The 20,111-nt window shown below is 37.1% G+C and overlaps 2 protein-coding genes and 1 pseudogene across 2 annotated transcripts; all 3 read left to right on the forward strand.

Moving 5' to 3' along the window:
- Positions 1–40: 40 nt before the first annotated feature.
- Positions 41–2,280, forward strand: LOC126709061 (uncharacterized). The gene is made up of 5 exons (XM_050409139.1): positions 41–322; positions 423–513; positions 690–1,088; positions 1,331–2,086; positions 2,188–2,280. Exons 1-5 carry the CDS (start codon positions 51–53, stop codon positions 2,278–2,280), a joined length of 1,611 nt encoding a protein of 536 aa, XP_050265096.1. The 5' UTR covers positions 41–50.
- A 1,971-nt stretch (positions 2,281–4,251) lies between these two features.
- LOC126708291 (probable RNA methyltransferase At5g51130) lies at positions 4,252–6,031 on the forward strand (the record flags this gene model as incomplete). Its single annotated transcript, XM_050408093.1, has 4 exons — positions 4,252–4,306; positions 4,837–5,098; positions 5,627–5,714; positions 5,870–6,031. Coding segments are annotated over 4 exons (552 nt in total), but the record flags the coding sequence as incomplete, so codon positions are not given.
- A 3,096-nt stretch (positions 6,032–9,127) lies between these two features.
- Positions 9,128–13,108, forward strand: LOC126708292 (tyrosine--tRNA ligase 1, cytoplasmic-like; annotated as a pseudogene).
- Positions 13,109–20,111: the final 7,003 nt, after the last annotated feature.

Here is a 20,111-nt window from a genome sequence, read left to right on the forward strand (position 1 = left end):
ACCGGTATGCCCGGTGCTATATGTTAGCACTAATAGGGGACAAACTTTTCATGGACAAGTCAGGAGATAGGGTGCATTTGATGTTCCTGGACTTCATGCGTAACCTTCGTGATCCGCCACAGTATAGTTGGGGTAGTGGTTGCCTGGCCTGGTTATATAGGGAGTTGTGTCGGGCAAGCGAGAAAGGGGCATCGCAGATTGGTGGGGCGTGCACCTTGGTCCAGTATTGGGCATGGGCAAGGTTGCCATTCTTGTGCCCGAGGATAGGGCCCTCACCTGGATGTGATTATGGCCCATGGCCATATGCTCCACTTGCATTTAAGTAAGTCTTTTCTTGATACCAAGTGTGTTCTGCAATGTACTCTTCTTAGTAACTAAATTGTATTATTGTTCTTATGTTATTTGCTTGCTTGTAATTGTAGGTGGGTGCGGGTGCCAAGCCCGAAGAGTAGACCATCCGGCATGGCCTTGGTCCACTATCGCGAGCTATTAGTTACAATGCAGCCAGAGCAGGTAATAATATTCAAAAAATTTGTTTGGTTATGATCATTTTCGTTAATAATATGATTGCTTCATCCTTTAACATATCTTTTGTTATAATTTTAGTTTTTTTACCCTTTATATATGTATTTTCCCTTGTTTCACATTTGAAGATGCTATGATAATTGTTTTTTTTTTTTCTATCGTAGATTGTGTGGCAACCATACGAGGCACACTTCAGCCACCTTCCTGAGTTCTGCGTTGCAGGGAGGGATATGTGGACAGCAAGGGTGCCGCTTCTGTGTTTTTGCATAGTAGAGAGACACCACCCAGACCGTGTCCTTCGACAGTTTGGCTTGGCGCAGGAGCGGCCTGACCATGTTGTCTACGATGATAGGCTGCATAAAATCGACTTACGTGGGAAGGTGGAAAGGAATTGGAGGGAGGAGCATGGACCGTATATCATTTCTTGGGAAATGAGACGACAACAAGTTTGTCATGCACCTCCTCAGATTGGTGAGATGCCCCGCAATCATGCCTATTACGTCTGGTACCGTCCGGTCACTCGAAAATATGTCGACCGCAACAGCGCTAAATTAGATATTATGGTAATGTGTTCTACTTACATTTGATTGCCTACTTCGTTTTACTTGAGTACATGTATGAACATAGAATCAATTTCTATGAATTTCTCAGCAAATCTGGTTTGCTTTGACTGACATGTAATGAAATAGTTTTTGATACATATAGTATTCTAATAGAACTGTTAGTTTTGAGTAAATTCATAAGTATTATATTATTCATTCATTAATTGATACATAAATGTCTCATGGTTCTTTCTCCGTTTCAGATTCAAAGCCATTTAGCGTTGTTGGCGATGCTTCCTGAAGGCAGCCAAGCTCACAACCATGTCCGGCGTATCCTAAATAATGTGGCTGGCCTTGGTGGTGGTCCTGCAGTAAATGAGCATGCAAACAATGGGGATGAGACTGAACTAGCAGCTGCTGCAACCCCAAGCACAAGTGCAGCACCCGTAAGTACACCGACCCGTGGTCATCGTGCTACTACAAGCCCAAGCACAAGCGCAGCTAGGGGTCGTCTTCGGCCTGCTACAGCAACCCCAAGCACAAGTGCAGTTAGGGGCCGTGGTCGGCGTGCAACAACCCCTCGGGTTGTAACTACTCTTGAGATGCCTCCACCCATCCCGCAAGCATCTCCTCAGCCTGAGGTCCCTTCACCCATCCCATATGCATCTCCTCAGGCCGAGGTCCCTTCACCCAGCCCACCTTCGCAGCCCAATTTCGATGTCAGTATTGACCAAAATGTGACCTCTCCTATACTCCCCGAGACACCCTCATACCCACACACTGGCTCTAGTGCACCCACTCCTGGCCTCTACATAAAGCAGGATTACCCACCTACCACATCCTCATCTGACCCTCTAGGACCTCCGGTTGGGATTGACACTGTAGAGCCACATACTGATGTACCGGACCTTAATCCCCCTCATCAGCCCTCACCCCCACGAGGTAGACCGCAACGCAGTAGAAGAGCACCCACGTGTGGGACAGGTGGACACAAAATAGGACACCGAGGCCCCGCTATGGTATGATAACTTTAATTTGAATGTAATAATATATTTTCTACTTCACTTTACTCTTACCATTATGGAGAATATTGATTGCATGCATGTAATGGAATTTGCAGCACGATGATGACCCTAAGGTTGATGCCCCGCAGCCTCCTCCCCCACCCAAACATTACACGAGGGCTAAAAAACACAAAATTGGTGAACCTTGAGTAAGTGCCTTGAAAATTATGTTTCATACTTTACATATTAGAAACTTTAGGATTTTAATTGACTTTCAATACATTACCATTGTACTAAATGTTATTTTCCCTCATTTGATGATGTATGCAAATTTCTATTTATGTGTTATTCCAGGGTGGAAGTTACATTTTTTAGTTTGAAAATTTCTTAGATCTTCAAGTTTGTCGAGAGTTTGTGGGTAAGTCTCAACTATTATGCACATTACTTATTTCAAGCTTCTTGACCTATAATTATGTGTTGTCAATCTAGTTCAAAGGTTTAGACATTCTGTTAGGTCAGTGTAGTTGATATGGATCTTCCCCTTTGTAAATGCATTTGAAGAATAGACATTCTGTTTGGTAGTGGTCCACCTCTTGAGTTTGTAGTTTAAGGCATCTTATATATTTTTTGTAGACGTATATCTCAATTCTAATTCAGCTTTAGTTTAATCGAGATCTACTCTTGCTTTGGTTTATGACAAATATGATGCTCAAGAAATTTCTTAATATGATAAGCATTGGTTAATTTTTGTGCTAAAGAAAGTTTGATTTGCATGTTTTAGGAATAATTCTATAAATCAGTATTGTTCTTTACTGGATGCTTCCATTTAAAGATATAGAAAACCTTGGATTGGTGATGCAATCCCTTATCCACATTACAAACTTCACTGGAAAACCAGTAGCTATCAAGCACATGGTAATAAAATTCCAATTTACAGAGTCATAAGCTTTCCTTAGGTCTGCTTTAATAGCACATCTACCTAGACCACAGCATACCTATTACTTGAGAAAGGAGGCTTCGGAGTTACCTTAGGATTAGTAACCTTCACTTGAGCTTGCTTTCTCCTTGAATTATCAGTCTTCACTTCATCTACAACCTCCTTAGCCATAGGAACCCATCGTCTCTTAGTCATCCTCTTTGGATCAACCATTTCAATATTACCACAATTGGCAGCAGAGTGTCCAAAAAATTTGCATTTTGGACACTTCATAGGGATCCATGGGTACTCAATCCCAACAAGAAATTAATTACCATTCCCCATATCAACTTAAATCTCCCTAGGAAACTCAGCCTCCAGATCAACATCCACAAAAACCTGAGTAAAACTGAGCCTTTGATTCACTTCAGTTACAGTATCAGTGTACAAAGGCCTTTCAACCCCACTGGCCACATGCCCTAAACAAATGTGATTCCAGTACTCCACAGGGAGATGAAAATTTTTATCCAAATAGGAATTTTCCTTAAAGAAAGATCAAGAAATTGCATTCTTGGCTGCCACTTACGCAAGAAGATGGATTTGTTTGCAATATGCCAAAGTCGAGCTTCAAGAACAGAGTCTGTACTTCGAGTATCTGGGAATTGGAATAAGAACATGCCATTATCCAGAGCAAATACCTCCACAAGACCATATTGACCCCATGGATCCTCCACAAAATGTTTCACCAACAGGAATGAACGAGCCTTGTTAAAGAATTTCCCAATTAAACTTGATTCCCATTTAGCAATGCCCTCATCCACAGCCTCCCTAGGTGGTTGAACAACTATTTTCCCATTGATACTTTTTAGCTCAAAGAATTGCAATTGAGAAGAGCTAGTAGATTCATTCTGAAATAGAGACCTCCAGTTGTTGTGGAGATAAAAAGAATAGGAATGGGGAGAAGGGGATTATGAATGATCAACCTTCAACCCCCCAAAAGAACAATTAAATCAATAAAGGAGTAGGATTGATCGCATTGATAAAGATCTAGTGTATTGATTGTTTGACTTGTGAAATCTTGAAAAAAGTCATGTTTATCTCAAGTTATGCCTTCCTTTTGTTTTGTTTTTACTTTTATTTTTATTTTTGGGTTGTTTTGCTTTGTGTGTGTGGTGCAGTTTGAGAATTAAGTTGACAACATATGTTAGATATATAATATCAGGTTTAGCCATGCCTTTACTCAGACTGATGTTATCATTTCCTTTATACAGCAAAAAAGTTTCGCTGCCGAAGCATTCTTGGAATTGACATTGATTCTGGTAAGATTCTATTCATCATAATATCTTTTGCTCCAAAGTTCTATGTAAGTTGAAATTAAGCTCTTTTCTCTATGATTCTGTTCTTTCATGTTTTCGGGCTTTGGGTAAAAAATGGAAAAATAAATATTGATTTCTGTGCTTGAAATGAGCTTTAAAGGGCACTAACATTATTAATACCTGGTGCCAGAATAATCCAATGGGGGGATAAAGGGGGAAATTGAACAAAAGGAAAAAAGATAAACCCTAAGAATCAGCACTTAGGAGTTTGCCTAACGTCATCACCAAGAATAGAAAACTTAGGAATCAACACCTAAGTTGCTAGGAATCAACACCAAGCAATTGTAATTCTTCCAATTCAAATTTCATTTCATCAAAGTCCCTTTGATAAGAGTACATAGTTTGTTTTTATAGGAATACAAAACCCTTGTTCTAACAGGCGTAGGAAACTGGCATCTTCTTTATGCTTAATGTAATCTTCTTTATGTGCCAGATCAGGGATTGTGCTTAATGTAATCTTCTTTATGTGCCAGATCGAATAGAGGATGCAAACTGGCATCTCAAAAAATTTGAACGTGCTGGGAAGACACATGCAAAGGCTTCAAAATTGGAGGTTTCAAGGAGTGCAAATGGTTCAGAGCAGAGTGTTGCTGCATCACCAAATGAAGAGATGATGGAAATTTCTAGGGACTGTTCTTCTACAGAAACAAATCTGTTTCACATGGTCTCATTCCAACAAGAAAATTTTGTTCAGAGTAGGTGTCCATCGGAGAAGAAATATGATACTATCCTTTGGTAAGTTTTTTCTTGGCTATGTTATGTCTAGTGTCTAGTATAAAGTAAAAGAAAGAGATAAGAGAATCTTGTTTTCAGGAATAAGCAATAACTTTCTTACAAAAACTTCATGCTACCTAATCCTTTTGCTTTGCTTTCATTACAGAAAAAAATAAAAATAAAAAAATTTAAAAACTACCTAAATAACTTAATGCTACTAACCTCTCTCCAATCATTTAGCACTTATGTGCCTCAATTTTCTGAATGTAAAAGTTTGTGAAGTTCTTGTTTTAGCTAGTGGATAAATATATTCATGAGTTTTTTGATAACAGCTTCATTTTATTTTATTTTTTAAAAGCATTTGGGCCTCTTCCAGTTCAAAAAAAGCTTTTCTAAACATCTGTAACAAATAATGGAAACAATTATTATATCGATAGTTAATATGTATTGTTATTAATTTTACATGCTATTATAAAACTCATTTATGGTTCATATTTTGCTTAACCTTAATGCTCTGTTTGGTAAGATTTGTTGTCTCCTGCAATGCAGCTTGAGTGTAACAAAATGGGTTCATCTGAATTGGGGTGATGATGGATTGATTACATTATTTTCAAAGATTTGGAGACTGCTTCGTCCGGTAATATTTATTTATTCTTATTATGCACATTTTATTTTCTTCAAATTATTGATGGGGTCTTGGTTGAGGATGGTTGTGGTTTTATGGCACTGCCCCTTGTTTTATGAAATGGTATCTTGAACAATATATTCAGGAGTTATTATTTTCTTAAGCAGGGTGGTGTTCTTGTGTTGGAACCTCAACCTTGGAAGTCATATGAAAACAATCGTCTTGTGTCTGAGGTAATCATTGTTTTTGCATCTCTAAATGATAGCTATTTTATATATGGACAACTAATTAAATGTTTATTTATTAATATGTAATCATAAGAGGTGTTGTAAACCCTAGACTGTTGCATTCAACAGTTATACACAATAGTTATGACAAGGGAGCCTCACAGGAGGCTGTATGTCATGGGTTTCCTTTTGTCTGTTATTAATCATTTGCTACTAGGCTGTAGCATTAGCTCTTCAACTCTCTTCTCTTCATGCTCTGATAATGAGCATATCTAAGCCTGTTCATCCACAATATGGAGAGTTTCTGGATTTCCTTTTATCTCAAACTTTTCCCCTTTTATCTTATTTTGTTTGTAATATTAGTGTCTCAAAATTGTCCATCATAAAAACGGAGAGTTTCTTGATTTCCTTCAGACACAAGACTCTGTATATAAAACTCGCTTCTTCGGAATCTTGGGGCCATCTTTTATGGATGGTCTTGCTTGTTTTTTCCTGAAATTTCATTGAACCAAATCCATTTATGTTTAGGGTTTTGTTTAATCAACAACTAAGTCATCTAATCTGTATGTTGTTGAGTTTATGGCCATTTGATGGCTGATTTGGAGTATGGAATAGGAAAAGAACAGGCATGTTTGTAATGGTATTGGAATCTTTCATTCTGGGCCTTCTAGCACATGAACAGCTCAACCTCTTTGATTTGTAGTAGCAGGACAATTTTCCATGTACTTTTTTTATCAATCGATTTGTATTTCAATACTTGAAATGAGGTGTATTTTGTATTGGGTTCAAGAGGGTTCATGATTTGGGAAGGAAAAAACAATTGTTAAGTTTTCTTACCTTACGTGTTTTGGACTTGTAATAGCCTTATCATGCAATTTTGTAGAATGTGCTACTACGTTTGTGTTAGTTATGTTAGTTATGCTCTTAAGCATTTGACATTTTAAGGTCGGTAACTTTTCTTCGCTAATGGTTTTATCTTGCACAGAAGAAGAGAATGGAGAAACCCAATCTGGACGAATTGTACCACGTATTTACCAGTCGTGCAGTCAAATTCATCGACTACGGCATGATGGGTGATGGTTCCAAGTCTGAAAACAAAAAAGAATTCAACACAAGTTGTTTAGGGAATTTCGCGAAGAATTTGGTCAGGAAGAGCCTGGGCGAAGGTGTAATGTTCCCTCCAAATCAACTACTTCCTGTTTTTATTGTAGGTTAAAGCTTAGTCATTGCTTTTCTTATTCTTTTTTATTGCAATATTACTGTGACTTTTTTGATTACAATATTATCAGACAACAACTGTGGAATTTGGATGAGTATGATCTTGTATACAAGAAATACAAATTGTGCAATTTGGATAAGTATCACGTATCAATTAATTATATTGCAGTGACCTCTATTTCGAAGCATACAATATATAGGCAAAGGAGAGTGATTGACCATTATATACATATTACTAATAGATTTGTAAAAAAAAATTAAAAATAAAAAATAAATTGCCACAGATTGAGAAAAATGGAAGAATTTTTTTTTTTTTGATAAGTAAGAAAGATATATATTAAAAGGTACCTCATGAAAACACAAGGCAGAACAGAGAATACAGAGAAGGAAACAAACAAAAAATAGAGACAATGAGATAACTGAAACAAGAAAACAAACGGAGACAGCAAAGAGCGTATTAATTACAGAGAAGAGAACTACGGAACATAGGGATAGAATCACTAGAGGTGAGTCCCCAAGCCTTAGACCAATCAAAAAGAGAGCCACTAAAATAAGCGAGCAACTAGTCATCGGACTTGTCCCTATCCTGAAAAGTACGCCAATTACGCTCCCTCCAAATACACCACAATAGGCACACCGGAAGTAGATAAAAATGGAACAATTATTACTAAAGAATAGACTAACTTCTACGGGTAAAAACCTAAAACGCGGGGGTTTTTTTATTTAAAATTTTTTTCCTTTAAAGATAAAATTGTAAAATCATGGAGAAAATTGCTTGTAAATAATAGGCAAAATTTTAGGAATAAAAATACCGGGTAAAAACGTTTTTTTTTCCTCTTCTCTTTAAAGTTATAATTATAAAATCATATCCAAAATGGCTTCTAAATAATAGGCAAACTTTTAGGAATAAAATTACCTAAACATGGGTTTTTAATTTTTTAATTTTTTTTTGCTTGAAATTGTAAAAAACATTTATCAACGCAACGTTCAAGGATCACAATTGATTAACTGAAACAATAAAAGTAATGCATTTATTTTTCACCAAAACTCTATTGGATATTGTTATCCTTAAACATAGCAATTTATCCTTAACAATATTGCACAACTCCAAAATCCTGAATCTCAACCGTGGAACATAATAACGAATGTTAAAAAATAAATGTAAAACACAAAGATAATTTAGGATTCTAAAATCCTAAAACATTTTATTTATTTATTTTACTTGTAAATAATGGGAAACTGTGCTGGTTAGTAGGCCATTACTAGAGAATCTGAAATCCTAAAATTTAGGATTCGTTTGTGGCTTGAATTGTAAAAAATAAAAAAAAAAATACAAAAATACTACAAAATTTTAGTCTTCCAGATATTGTATCTTAGGTGTTATTCCTTAGGTTATTTCCTTATGTGCAGTACAACTTCCTAGATGAGCGACTTGTCAATTGATTGGATTAGAGGATGTTTTTAATTTTGTAATCTTCATTTCTGTATGAGATCACTAACATAATTGGTGTATCTGCTACAGTGGCTATTGCTTATTACTTTCTTCGTAACATAATTTTTATCCCATACTTATTGCATTATTATGTAATAACTAAATTATTTTGATTTTTCTTATTGCATGGAAGACCTATTGCATAAATTTGTTTTTAACTTTATTCCTTTAACTTCCCAAATGCAGGTCCTTTATGGGCTAGAGTCTGTAGGTCTGTTATGGGCTGGACTATGCAGGTCCTTTAAATTTTATCACTTTTTTCCTGGTCGATGCATGTTCTGGCGCTCATGCATACGGTGCTGAAGCAAATGCATCTTCTGCATCGAATGTTGACGAGCTTCATCAAGAAATCTCAGTTCGTTCAGCAGTAGTCATAATTCCATTGATTATTGTGTGGACACACACACATATTCCTTGGAGTATTTTCAAGAAAATCCAAAGAGGATGTACAAGAGAAGAAGATGTTGCTGGAAAAGCTACAAGTCAAAATGAATGAAGCAGAAGCAAAGGCCAACAAGCTTAAAGTGTCATTGGAGAATCTATGTGGTATACTAACAAGGTTTTTACGAACTATATTTTGTTTTTATTATAAATAAATGTGAACAAGTTGACATCTGCTGGGTGTAGAGTGAAAATATGGATTGTAGATTGGTTTGCCCAGCTAACCAATAAGATGGGAGGTCAGTTGAGGAAAATTGATGTTGTTGGGCGCTACCTCATTCAGATTTGGAAGGCCGTTGGGATGGATACTGATGGAGGGAAGGTGGAGTTTCTGCGGTCGTGGAACGAGATAAACCGAATCAAGCTCATGAGTACTAGCCTCTTGTGATGGATATAGCACAAAGGAATACGGTTTCAAGGATAAAAACGTGAATTATGGTATGATGATTATTATTATTACTTTAATATGCTGGTGATGTAGTCGTTATTTTTACTTCTATTATATTTTGCTGCAGGTGTGGTCACATTATGGGTCGAAGTGATGAGGACGAGTTCACTGCAGCACAAATTTTCTACCCACGCATGCAATGTGCTTATGTGTGGTCTTTATTTGTTTTGCTTACTCGTAATTTACAAACATGTTACCCAGTTTACAACAAGGTCAGGAGAAGATGTCGAAAAGTGATCCACTATCTTCAACTTTTATGGAAGATGACGAGGTAGGGTGCATGTATAGGGGTATCAAATTGCCATATAGGGGGCTACATACTGTTTTCTTTATTAGTTGCGCATAGCATAATGATACTGAATTATAAACTAGGTTAACCTTAGATTTAGTCTGCGTCCATGTTGTAGGCGAAAGTAAATTTGAAGATAAACGGAGCATACTGTCCTCCAGATATTGTGGAAGGGAATCCATGCTTGGAGTATGTGAAGTACCTCATTTTACCTTGGTTTAAAAAGTTTGTACTAGAGCGCAGTGCAAAGAATGGTGGTGACAAGTAAGTCATAAGGATTTTATTATGAAAGCTTTACTTATTTTATTTAGTTAATGGTACGACATCTGCCTTTTCACATGCATGTCAACCCTTGCATCTTGTTCAAAGTCCGTGCTCCTTAAGAATAGACCTATAGTTGCTTGCGCTATTTTTTCAAAATCATTTTCCATTGGAAATAGTAACTCAGATTGTTTTCTTGCAATGTAAGTTTTCTCTATAATCCAAGAGCTTCGAAAGCTTTGAAGAATTGGTTGCTTACTATTCAAGTGGAAAGCTACATCGAGCTGATATTAAACCAGCCTTGGCAAAGGCTTTCAATAAAATACTAGAGGTATGTTGTTTCCTTTTATCCATTTAGCTCTAATTAATGCCTCTTAGGTAGATTGATTCCCCATCACTTTGGGGAGTCATGCCACTACTTTACACATTTTGGGTAAATGATGCTGGACTTCTGCAACCCATTACCATGTTGATATGATTAAATTGGTAGGACCTTAATTTGATTGGCCCACATCCTTTAGGGTATGTTTGGAACTGCCCCATCCAAACATAGGGTGAATTTTTGGACACTATAAGGCTATTGCAAAGTATGCTCAAGGGACCCTATAAATCATCAAATTCCTTAACTCTGTGCTCTACCATCTTTGTTCTGTCTATTTGTAGCGTGTAAGAGAACACTTCAAGCATGACAATAATGCAAAAGATCTTTTGAAAAGGGTTAAGGTATGGTTGATTGGCTTTTAAAATTAATTTCTTTTAATAATGCGTTTTGAAAATGTTAAGAGTGAGAATTAGCAGTTGCACATATAAATCGTGCCTTGAATCAAGCCTTGCTCTAGTGGTCTGAATTAGCAGTTGCACTAGTGGTCAAGCCTTGTTGCAATGACAAGTGCCTTTCACCAAAAGTAGTTGTGGGTTCAACCTTAACCACTGAAAAACCCCACAAATATAACTAAGTTTTGTGCACTTAGTACTACGACGTTGCAGCCAGTTGTATTCCTTCATTGAGAAACATAGTCGTTTTAGGCAAGTATTAGATTCAATGTTTAAAAAAAAAAAACTATTATGACATACATATTCAAAATTTCAATTGCATTGGGTTTTGATTAGAATGATTGCGTTATTTGTAGGCACATATATCACTGTTATATCAAACCTCTGGAAGCATTGGAAGGTGAAGAGTCCAGGAAAAGAAGGCAGTCCGCTTCTTCATCATGCAGGGCTTGTTCAAGCTTTATCAGATCATGTTCTACTTTTTCCTACGATAGATATTTCCCATCGTCTGATTGCGCTCTAACATACCCTTATGGAAGGGATATGTCTTCAATGATTGGAATTATTTATAATAAAAACAAAATATGAAATGTAAAAACCTTGTTAGTATACCGCATAGATTCTCCAATGACACTTTAAGCTTGTTGGCCTTTGCTTCTGCTTCATTCATTCTGACTTGTAGCTTTTCCAGCAACATCTTCTTCTCTTGTACCTCCTCTATGTATTTTCTAGAAAATACTCCAACGAATATGTGTGTGTGTCCACACAATAATCAATGGAATTATGACTACTGCTGAAAGAACTGATATTTCTTGATGAAGCTCGTCAACATTCGATGCAGAAGATGCATTTGCTTCAGCACCGTATGCATGAGCGCCAGAACATGCATCGACCAGGGAAAAATTGATAAAGACATAAATAATGTAAGTTGGATTTACATTTGATAAAGACATAAATAATGAATGATAGATTTTTGTTTTTTGCATTATATGGGAAATGTGATAAAATTATTCTGTTTGTGATTTGTATTAGGTACCATCATGACGATTTCAAAGGACCGAGTAAAGCCATCCCCAATGCCTGACAGTTGGAAGTTAAAAGGGTGGATAACTTTCTTTTCCGTGCCATTTCTTAGTGTGATTGCAAATTTTGTATAGAGCGAACAATGTATTGAGATGTGGATATTTAAGCCTTGATTGGCAGGAATTTTATGTTTTGTATAGAGAGAACTATGTAGTTGATACATTTTTTGGATCAAAACCTTGTGTCTCATATTATTTGGAGTTAAGATCATTTCACTATATTGTGAAAAGCACTCATTTGGTGTTATGGAGTGGAATAGTTTATTCAATGCAATGCATCTATAGGTTACTCATATTTAATAGTTTATTCAGAAGTTTTTCCCTTAAACAGTTCTAAAAAGCTCATTTGTAGAGAAGAACAACAATTGTGACCTTTAAAAAAATTAAATACATAAAATAAAAAAATTTAAATCCCATGGAACTCGAGTCTATGAAACTCGAGTTCCACTGGAGAAAACAGAGCACCTTATTGGGCCTCTCTGAGTAAACAGAGCAAAACGGAGGAAAAAAAATTCCAGTGGAACTCGAGTCTATAAAACTCGCGAACCATCTGGAACTCGAGTTTCATAGACTCGAGTTCCACTGGGAATTTTTTTTTCCCCTTCGTTTTGCTCTATTTACTCAGAGAGGCCCAATAGGGTGCTCTGTTTTTTCCAGTGGAACTCGAGTTTCATAGACTCGAGTTCCACTGGAAAAAATTTTTTCCTTCGTTTTGCTCTGTTTACTCAGAGAGGCCCAATAGGGTGCTCTGTTTTTTCCAGTGGAACTCGAGTTTCATAGACTCGAGTTCCACTAGAAAATTTTTTCCCTTGGTTTTGCTCTGTTTACTCAGAGTGGTCCAAGAGGCTTGCTCTGTTTTCCTCTGTTTTTTCCAGTGGAACTCGAGTTTCATAGACTCGAGTTCCACTAGAAAATTTTTTCCCTTGGTTTTGCTTTGTTTACTCAGAGAGGTCCAAGAGGCTTGCTCTGTTTTCCTCTGTTTTTTCCAGTAGAACTCGAGTTTCATAGACTCGAGTTCTATGTCAAATTTTTTTTTTTTTTTTTTGTTTTGCTCTGTTTTCCTCTGCTCATTCCAGGAATCATTCACTGGGGAATTTTTTTTTCTTTTTTCCTGGTTATGCAGACAAACCAGAAACTGAAACGTGTGCATGCACCAGGTGAGAAGCAAAGATAAACAAACTACGAATATAATCCATAAACCCTTATTTAGAGGCAAAGAAGCTAAGAATGTAAATACACGTACATTACATCAAACGAAACTACTGAAACTTCTACGCTCTCTGTATAAACATGGTTTTACAATGCAAAATGCAGTTACATCGCAAGAAAAGGCATTCTCAATATCAACATTCTAAACATGCCCAACCACGCTTAATTTGCAGTTCTAACCATACTATTGAAATCACAATCGTCATACGCATACATTCAATAGAGATTTACAAGTACATTCAACAAAAACCAAAAAGTTCACATAGACCCAATACAACGTAGTCACTTTTCCTAACATCGGCTGTCCACACAACAAAAACATCGTCCTTGGAAGCATGCCTGAAAAACGTAGAGTAATCACATTAGGGGAAAAGATAGTAAACATTAGGTCAACATGGAATGAACAACAAATATTTAACCGATGCATAAGTATTTGCCATCTACCTACCTACTGTGGAACATGACCGCTTGTGGAAGCGCCACAGGACTGCGGACATTTTCTGCGGTTATGCCCGGAAGCATGACACAGTCCACATGTCTGCTTGGACTGACTCTCTATCAAATATGCATCCTCCCTCCGCCATCCCGGTTCTCGAACCTTATTCCTCACTCCATCCATCTCATTCCTTATTCTCGACTTCACTGGTCGACCTTTGGCCCGCAACAATGCTGGATTAGGCAACCACTTTGGCCCTATGGGATCCCTCCACAAGGCCATCGACTTAGGAACCACAAATGCATGCTCATAAGTGTTAATGGCATTGTTCAAACCATAACACGGGTGAATAAATGTGGTCGAATCAATATTTAAATAGTCACATACTCTGATTGCATGTGAACACGAGATCCCTATGTTTTGCCATTTCCCACAACTGCATGTTCTTTCCTATAACCGAACTTCATAACTGTGGTTTCCCCCTCCTGCACTACACGTGTTGATTTGGGTAACTATTTGAAATATCAGCTCTTCATTGCTAAATGGCTTGAGATAATGTTTCTCAGATTTGCTCTTATTCTCATCCCACTTGGAGAAGGCATATTTACTCCATTTCTTACCCTCTGAGAACTCAAAAAGGTATTCTTTGCGACGGTCGTGGAAATAACTGACAAGTTTGTTCCAAGTGAACTCAACCAACGCGGCAATAGGAAGGCCCCGTGCACCTTTCAATACACCATTGAAGCACTCTGATATATTGGTTGTCATTGCCCCAAAACGTCTCCCACCATCATGTGACTGGGTCCACATATCCACTGACTCGCTCATTAGGTATGTGTATGGAAGATAATCTTGATTCTTTTCCTTGCCATCCTTCCCCGTCAACTTCTTCTTATTTCTAATGGCCTCAATTTCCGCCTGCTTAATGGTCTCCATTATGGAGGTAAATTTCACTGCCTGACTAGCATATCCAGCTTTCAACGCCGCTGACTTCAGAGTCGAGTTCTGAAAATGTGTGTTAAAGTTGCTAGCAACATGTCGAAGGCAATATCTATGAAATACCAGTGCTCTTCCATCATCCCTTCTAGGCCAGTTTGCAATGGCGTTTTTGATACCGAGATGTCGGTCAGAAATTATGCAAATGCCTTCGTTAGGTATCACGCGGCCAATCGCATCTCTGAGACATTGTAAAAACCACCTCCAACTAGACCCTGACTCAGAATCCACAATAGCAAAGGCAAGAGAGAATACCTTGTTGTTAGCGTCGGTTGCCATTGCAACCAACAACTTTCCCTGATATTTACCATACAGATGAGTCCCATCAATACTGATAACCGGCTTGCAATATTTGAATCCATCAATGCTTGGACCGAAAGACCAAAACACATAATTCAAAAATACTGTGTCATCTTCACCGGTGGATGTGGTACGATAGAACACCTGGGTAGTCGGATCCTGATCAATATATGCCATTAGCAACTTTTGCAACCTTTGATAAGACTCTTCCCAATTCCCAAACATCTTCCCAATCGCCTTTTGTTTCGCATCCCACACCTTGTAGTAAGAAGGCTTTTGTCCCTCATATTTCGACTCTATCATAGATCTGAGATGCTTAATTGGGGTAGTGTGATCCTCACATAACTTCTTAAGGATGTCATCTGCAATAAATTTACAACTCATCATTCTACCATCATTTCGCACCCCAGTCCGTATACACGTGTGAGGACCCTTGTACACGGTGACTATCCATAGATTGTGGAACTTGGGCTTCTTGACTACGCAGACATACCACGTGCATGACTCATCAACGCATTTCGCACAAAGTTTTGTCGTGGTTGACCTACTGATCAAAAAATGTTTGTTTTCCTTGAGGGCACACTTTGTTAATACGCGTTGCACCTCCATTTTATTGGCAAAAGTCAAGCCTTTGCACAAATTCATCCCCTCTCTCCAACTAGACACAAATGGTGTCTCAATATGTGAAGGATCAACAAAATTTTCCCAAGTATTTTCAGAAAATGACAAGGCAGGTGGTGAGTACACAGGGATTGTGTCCGTAATGTTTTGGACACTAAGAACATTGTATGCATCAGGTTGACTACCGTCCAATGTCTCATCGTCATCAATGTCCCTCTCAAAGTCCCTAAAGTCCCCTTGTTCAATCCTGTCTTCAATCTCATCTCTATCGCCAAAATCTTCACCATTAATGGCAATATTTTCATCAACATAGTCATCATCATCATCCTCATCCTCGTCCTCATCATCATAATCATCATCATTCTCATCCTCATCCTCATCCTCATCATCATCATCATCGGCATGAACATCTTCATCGGCATGAACATCAGCATGCTCTACATGTGTAAAATACTGGTATTGAGCCTCTGGAACTGTAACTTGTAAACTTGTTTGTGTTTGTTGGATTTCCTCAATACCAACTTCTGCACGTGGCTCCAACTGTATGTACAACTCAATGTTAGTTACTTCAGGTATTCTCTCCAACTTGTCAAACATGATCTTCACATGTTTGTCTGCTTCTATCGCCATGTACTTGTAATTAATCCGGTGCTTCAGGATTTCATTTGGCATGCGATAAGTAATGTGTATGTTGTGCACAGCAGGGTTCTCACACAACTCTGCCATAACCATCATCTTCAATTCATCAAGGGTCTTCAACCTACGATCAATTTGGGTATAATAGGTCTTTATACCCGGGCCTTCAAATGGCAATCCCTTGTTCGCATTGGCATTCTTCAACGGACCACCGTGGTATATGATTATATCAATTTCAGGCATTGTGAACCTGTTACAGTCAAGTTACTATGTTAGTTAACAAACATTTTCAAGTTCCTTGATCTAAAAGAAACTTTTTAGTAGGTCTTTAACTTTCTAATAAAAAGATGCGGCCGAGAAACTTTTATAAGTTGTTTCCTGATTTGTGCCCCCATAGTACATCCCTAATGTACTCGGTTTGGCACTTTTTCTATTATTAATAATATTCTTACGTTCCTTATAAAAAAAGAAATTGTTCAATAACGTTCTTCAAACAAAACCAATTTAACCCACCTACTAGGCTCGTTTCCAATACTATCTTTGTAGGTATAGCATTCAACTACAAATAATAATACATGCCCTCTCAATGATGAATAATCAAATGTATAGTAAATATGCTTTTGATTGGTAGCATTATGTATGCGTATACAAGTTATTTTTTTTATTAATTGAAGTTTTATTACTTAATGAAGCACATAATTGAAACAAAAAGTGCACGAACCTTTTCTCTTGCTTGGGGTTGAGTCTGGCTGGTTTATTATGTTTTTGGTTTGTCGGGATGCCTTCTTCTTTAGTTGTATTTGATATGGTTTAAAAGGAGTCTATTGATGTTTGATGAAAGAAAATCCTTGCTTAATGATGATGACATGCCTACATCAATTACCTTAAGGAAAGGAAATGGTTTAAATTATTTAGTTTGGACACACGCTATGATTTGAAGCAACATAAGCGATATTGAGAGGAATATATGATTACTACATTACTGTCTGCCTTAGATTCTGATCTACATGGTTTTAAAGAGCAGATTCTTTCTAGTGAAACCCTCACTTCAGCTGCCAATGTTAATTCTCATTATTGTGCTCATGCTTAGGCCAAGGTTCTATTGAGACAACCATAGTCTTTTGCTTTAGTTTCTAGCATTGGAGGTTGTAATAGCTTCTAGTGGTAATGGTTGTAATGGTGGATGTGGTGACAACAAGTGATCATTTGGTGGTATGAATTGTACTAAACGTTATTGTTGGGTGAAATACAACAAGACAAAGTACGTGCATCAGGTTATAGACGTTATTAAACAATCACAGTTTACTTCTGTTCTAGTTGGTAGATTTGATCAAGAAGATTTAATGCAGGGAAACACCTCAAAAAGAATAAAGTCAATGAGAACAGAATTTTTTTTATTTCACCAAAATGGCTAATGCAAAAACATATTTTTATCAAGATGGTTAACATTAATCACATGAATTAGTAATAAATCAAAGAAAATATAACAAATAATATATAGCTCAAATGACATGCAAGCCAATAAAAACATGGAATTGAAATCAACAACAAAAAGATACTACAAGAAGAACATCTTATATTAGGAAAAAACATGGAGTCATTGGAAAACCCATAAAGTCATTGGGAAGTTCTCTTAGTGGCAAAACCCATACACAACTAATACCCAACTACAATAACAATCAAATCAAAAAACCCATACCTGAAATATGAAATTCTTGAGAGGGAAGAGCAGTGAGAGAGGCAATGTGGTGAGTGAGAGTGAGAGGTGTGAGAGTTAGTGAGGCTGAGTGTATGGGTGAGAGTTGAGGATGCTCTGTTTTTGGGTGAGAGTTTGAAGATACTGAGTGTGGACTGAATAATCTATTCCCAGGAAATAACTTTGAAAACTACTGCTATCTGTTTTTGACTGTGGACGGAATGGAGTAGTAAAATAGTTCCACCAGAACTCGAGTCTTATAGACTCGAGTTCTGTTCAAAGTTAACTACGTTGCTTGGATAAGTAAATCTCGAGTCTTATAGACTCGGTTTGCGTCAGGAAAAACTCGAGTCTATAAGACTCGAGATCCGTTGAAATTATTATTATTCTTATAATTAAATCTCGAGTCTTATAGACTCGGTTTGTGCCAAGTGAAACTCGAGTCTTAAAGACTCGAGATCCGCGTGGCAATTTTTGCCACCTCAACAGTGCAGAACTAATGGAAAGCGATTTTATGAGACTCGGTTTTTAAGTTGAATCTCGAGTTTCAAAAACTCGAGATGTTAGTTTTCTAAATTGTTTGAAAACGTGCCTAACTAACTAATTTGAATGGTTGAAGAAATCTCATATGCACAATACCTCAAGATTTGTGTGGGTATCTTACCACTAAAAATATTGGGGGTATGGAGAAGGACCCTTTTAGGAATTGTATTTTTAGCCAAATAGATAGCACCCATTTTGAAATATTTTAGGAATGCTATAGTATATGGGTCTGGTTAATGTATGCATATACATTGATAATTTATTTTAGAAAAATTTTTATGGAAAAATTGAAAAAATTATGAAAAAAATTAATCACTTTTTTGTTTTCTCATAAAAAATTTCTTAAAATCATGGTGTTGCAATGAATCCAGTGGATCATCCTCATAGAGGAGGTGAGGGGTGCACGAAAGGAGGTAGACCTTCGGTTTCACCTTGAGGGAAGCCCACCAAAGCTGGATTCCGAGAAAGGGCGGAATCAAAGCAAAGAAATTCTCAGTTCATGCCACGACGATCTATATGGAAGGGCAGTTTTGTTGATGCATTCCTGTTGAGAATGAAGAAGAAGCTTCTATCAATATTGTGTCACCCCAAGGAACCCCCTCTTTCTAGCGGGCGTAATTTTTTTTCACTTTTTCTCGGCCAATCTCATCCTGGTTTCGATAGAAATAATGCCGGAATGATGTTTTTTAATTTTTTGAATTTTTTTGCTATTTTTTTTAAAATTTTTCTAGCCCGGGTCGGGTTGGAACGGAATTCGGGACTAAATTTTTTTTTTTTTCTCTTTCTCGGCCTATCTCATCCCGGTTTGAATAGAAATAATGCCAGAATGATTTTTTTTAATTTTTTGAATTTTTTTGCTATTTTTGTTTCGAATTTTCTTGCCCGGGTCGAGTAGGAACGGAATTCGGGACTAAAATGTTTTTCTCTTTCTCGGCCTATCTCATCTCGGTTTAGATAGAAATAATGCCGGAATGACGATTTTTAATTTTTTAAATTTTTTTGCTATTTTTTTTTGGAATTTTTTAGCCCGGGTCGGGTGGGAACGGAATTCGGGATTAAAATTTTTTTCTCACTTTCTCGGCCTATCTCATCTTGGTTTGGATACAGATAATGCCGGAATGATATTTTTAATTTTTTGAATTTTTTTGCTATTTTTTTTGGAATTTTCTAGCCCGGGTCGGGGAGGAACGGAATTCGGGACTAAAATGTTTTTCTCTTTCTCAGCCTATCTCATCCCGATTTGGATAGAAATAATGCCGGTATGATGTTTTTTAATTTTTTGAATTTATTTGTTATTTTTTATGGAATTTTCTAGCCCAGGTCGGGTGGGAATGGAATTCGGGAATAAAACATTTTTCTCTCTTTCTCGGCCTCTCTCATCCCGGTTTGGATAGAAATAATGCCGGAATGATGTGTTTTAATTTTTTGAATTTTTTTGCTATTTTTTTTGGAATTTTCTTACCCTGGTCGGGTAGGAACGGAATTCGGGACTAAATTCTTTTTTTTTTTTTTCTCTGCCTATCTACACCCGGTTTGGATGGAAATAATGCCGGAATGATGTGTTTTAATTTTTTGAATTTTTTTGCTATTTTTTTTTTAATTTTCTAGCCCGGGTCGGGTAGGAACGGAATTCGAGACTAAAATATTTTTCTCTGTTTCTCGGCCTATCTCATCCCGGTTTGGATAGAAATAATAATGGAATGATGTTTTTTAAATTTTTGGATTTTTTTGCGATTTCTT

This window comes from Quercus robur, chromosome 12 (assembly GCF_932294415.1).
Source record: "Quercus robur chromosome 12, dhQueRobu3.1, whole genome shotgun sequence".
Classification (NCBI taxonomy): Eukaryota; Viridiplantae; Streptophyta; class Magnoliopsida; order Fagales; family Fagaceae; genus Quercus; species Quercus robur.

What these genes read in the sequence shown, in the direction of transcription:
- LOC126709061 (XM_050409139.1), top strand. Translation starts at nt 51, where the DNA reads ATGGACAAGTCAGGAGATAGGGTGCATTTGATGTTCCTGGACTTCATG. An exon ending in TATGCTCCACTTGCATTTAA is followed by an intron (nt 323 to 422) that starts GTAAGTCTTTTC and finishes TTGTAATTGTAG; the next exon opens with GTGGGTGCGGGTGCCAAGCC. An exon ending in GCGCTAAATTAGATATTATG is followed by an intron (nt 1,089 to 1,330) that starts GTAATGTGTTCT and finishes TCTCCGTTTCAG; the next exon opens with ATTCAAAGCCATTTAGCGTT.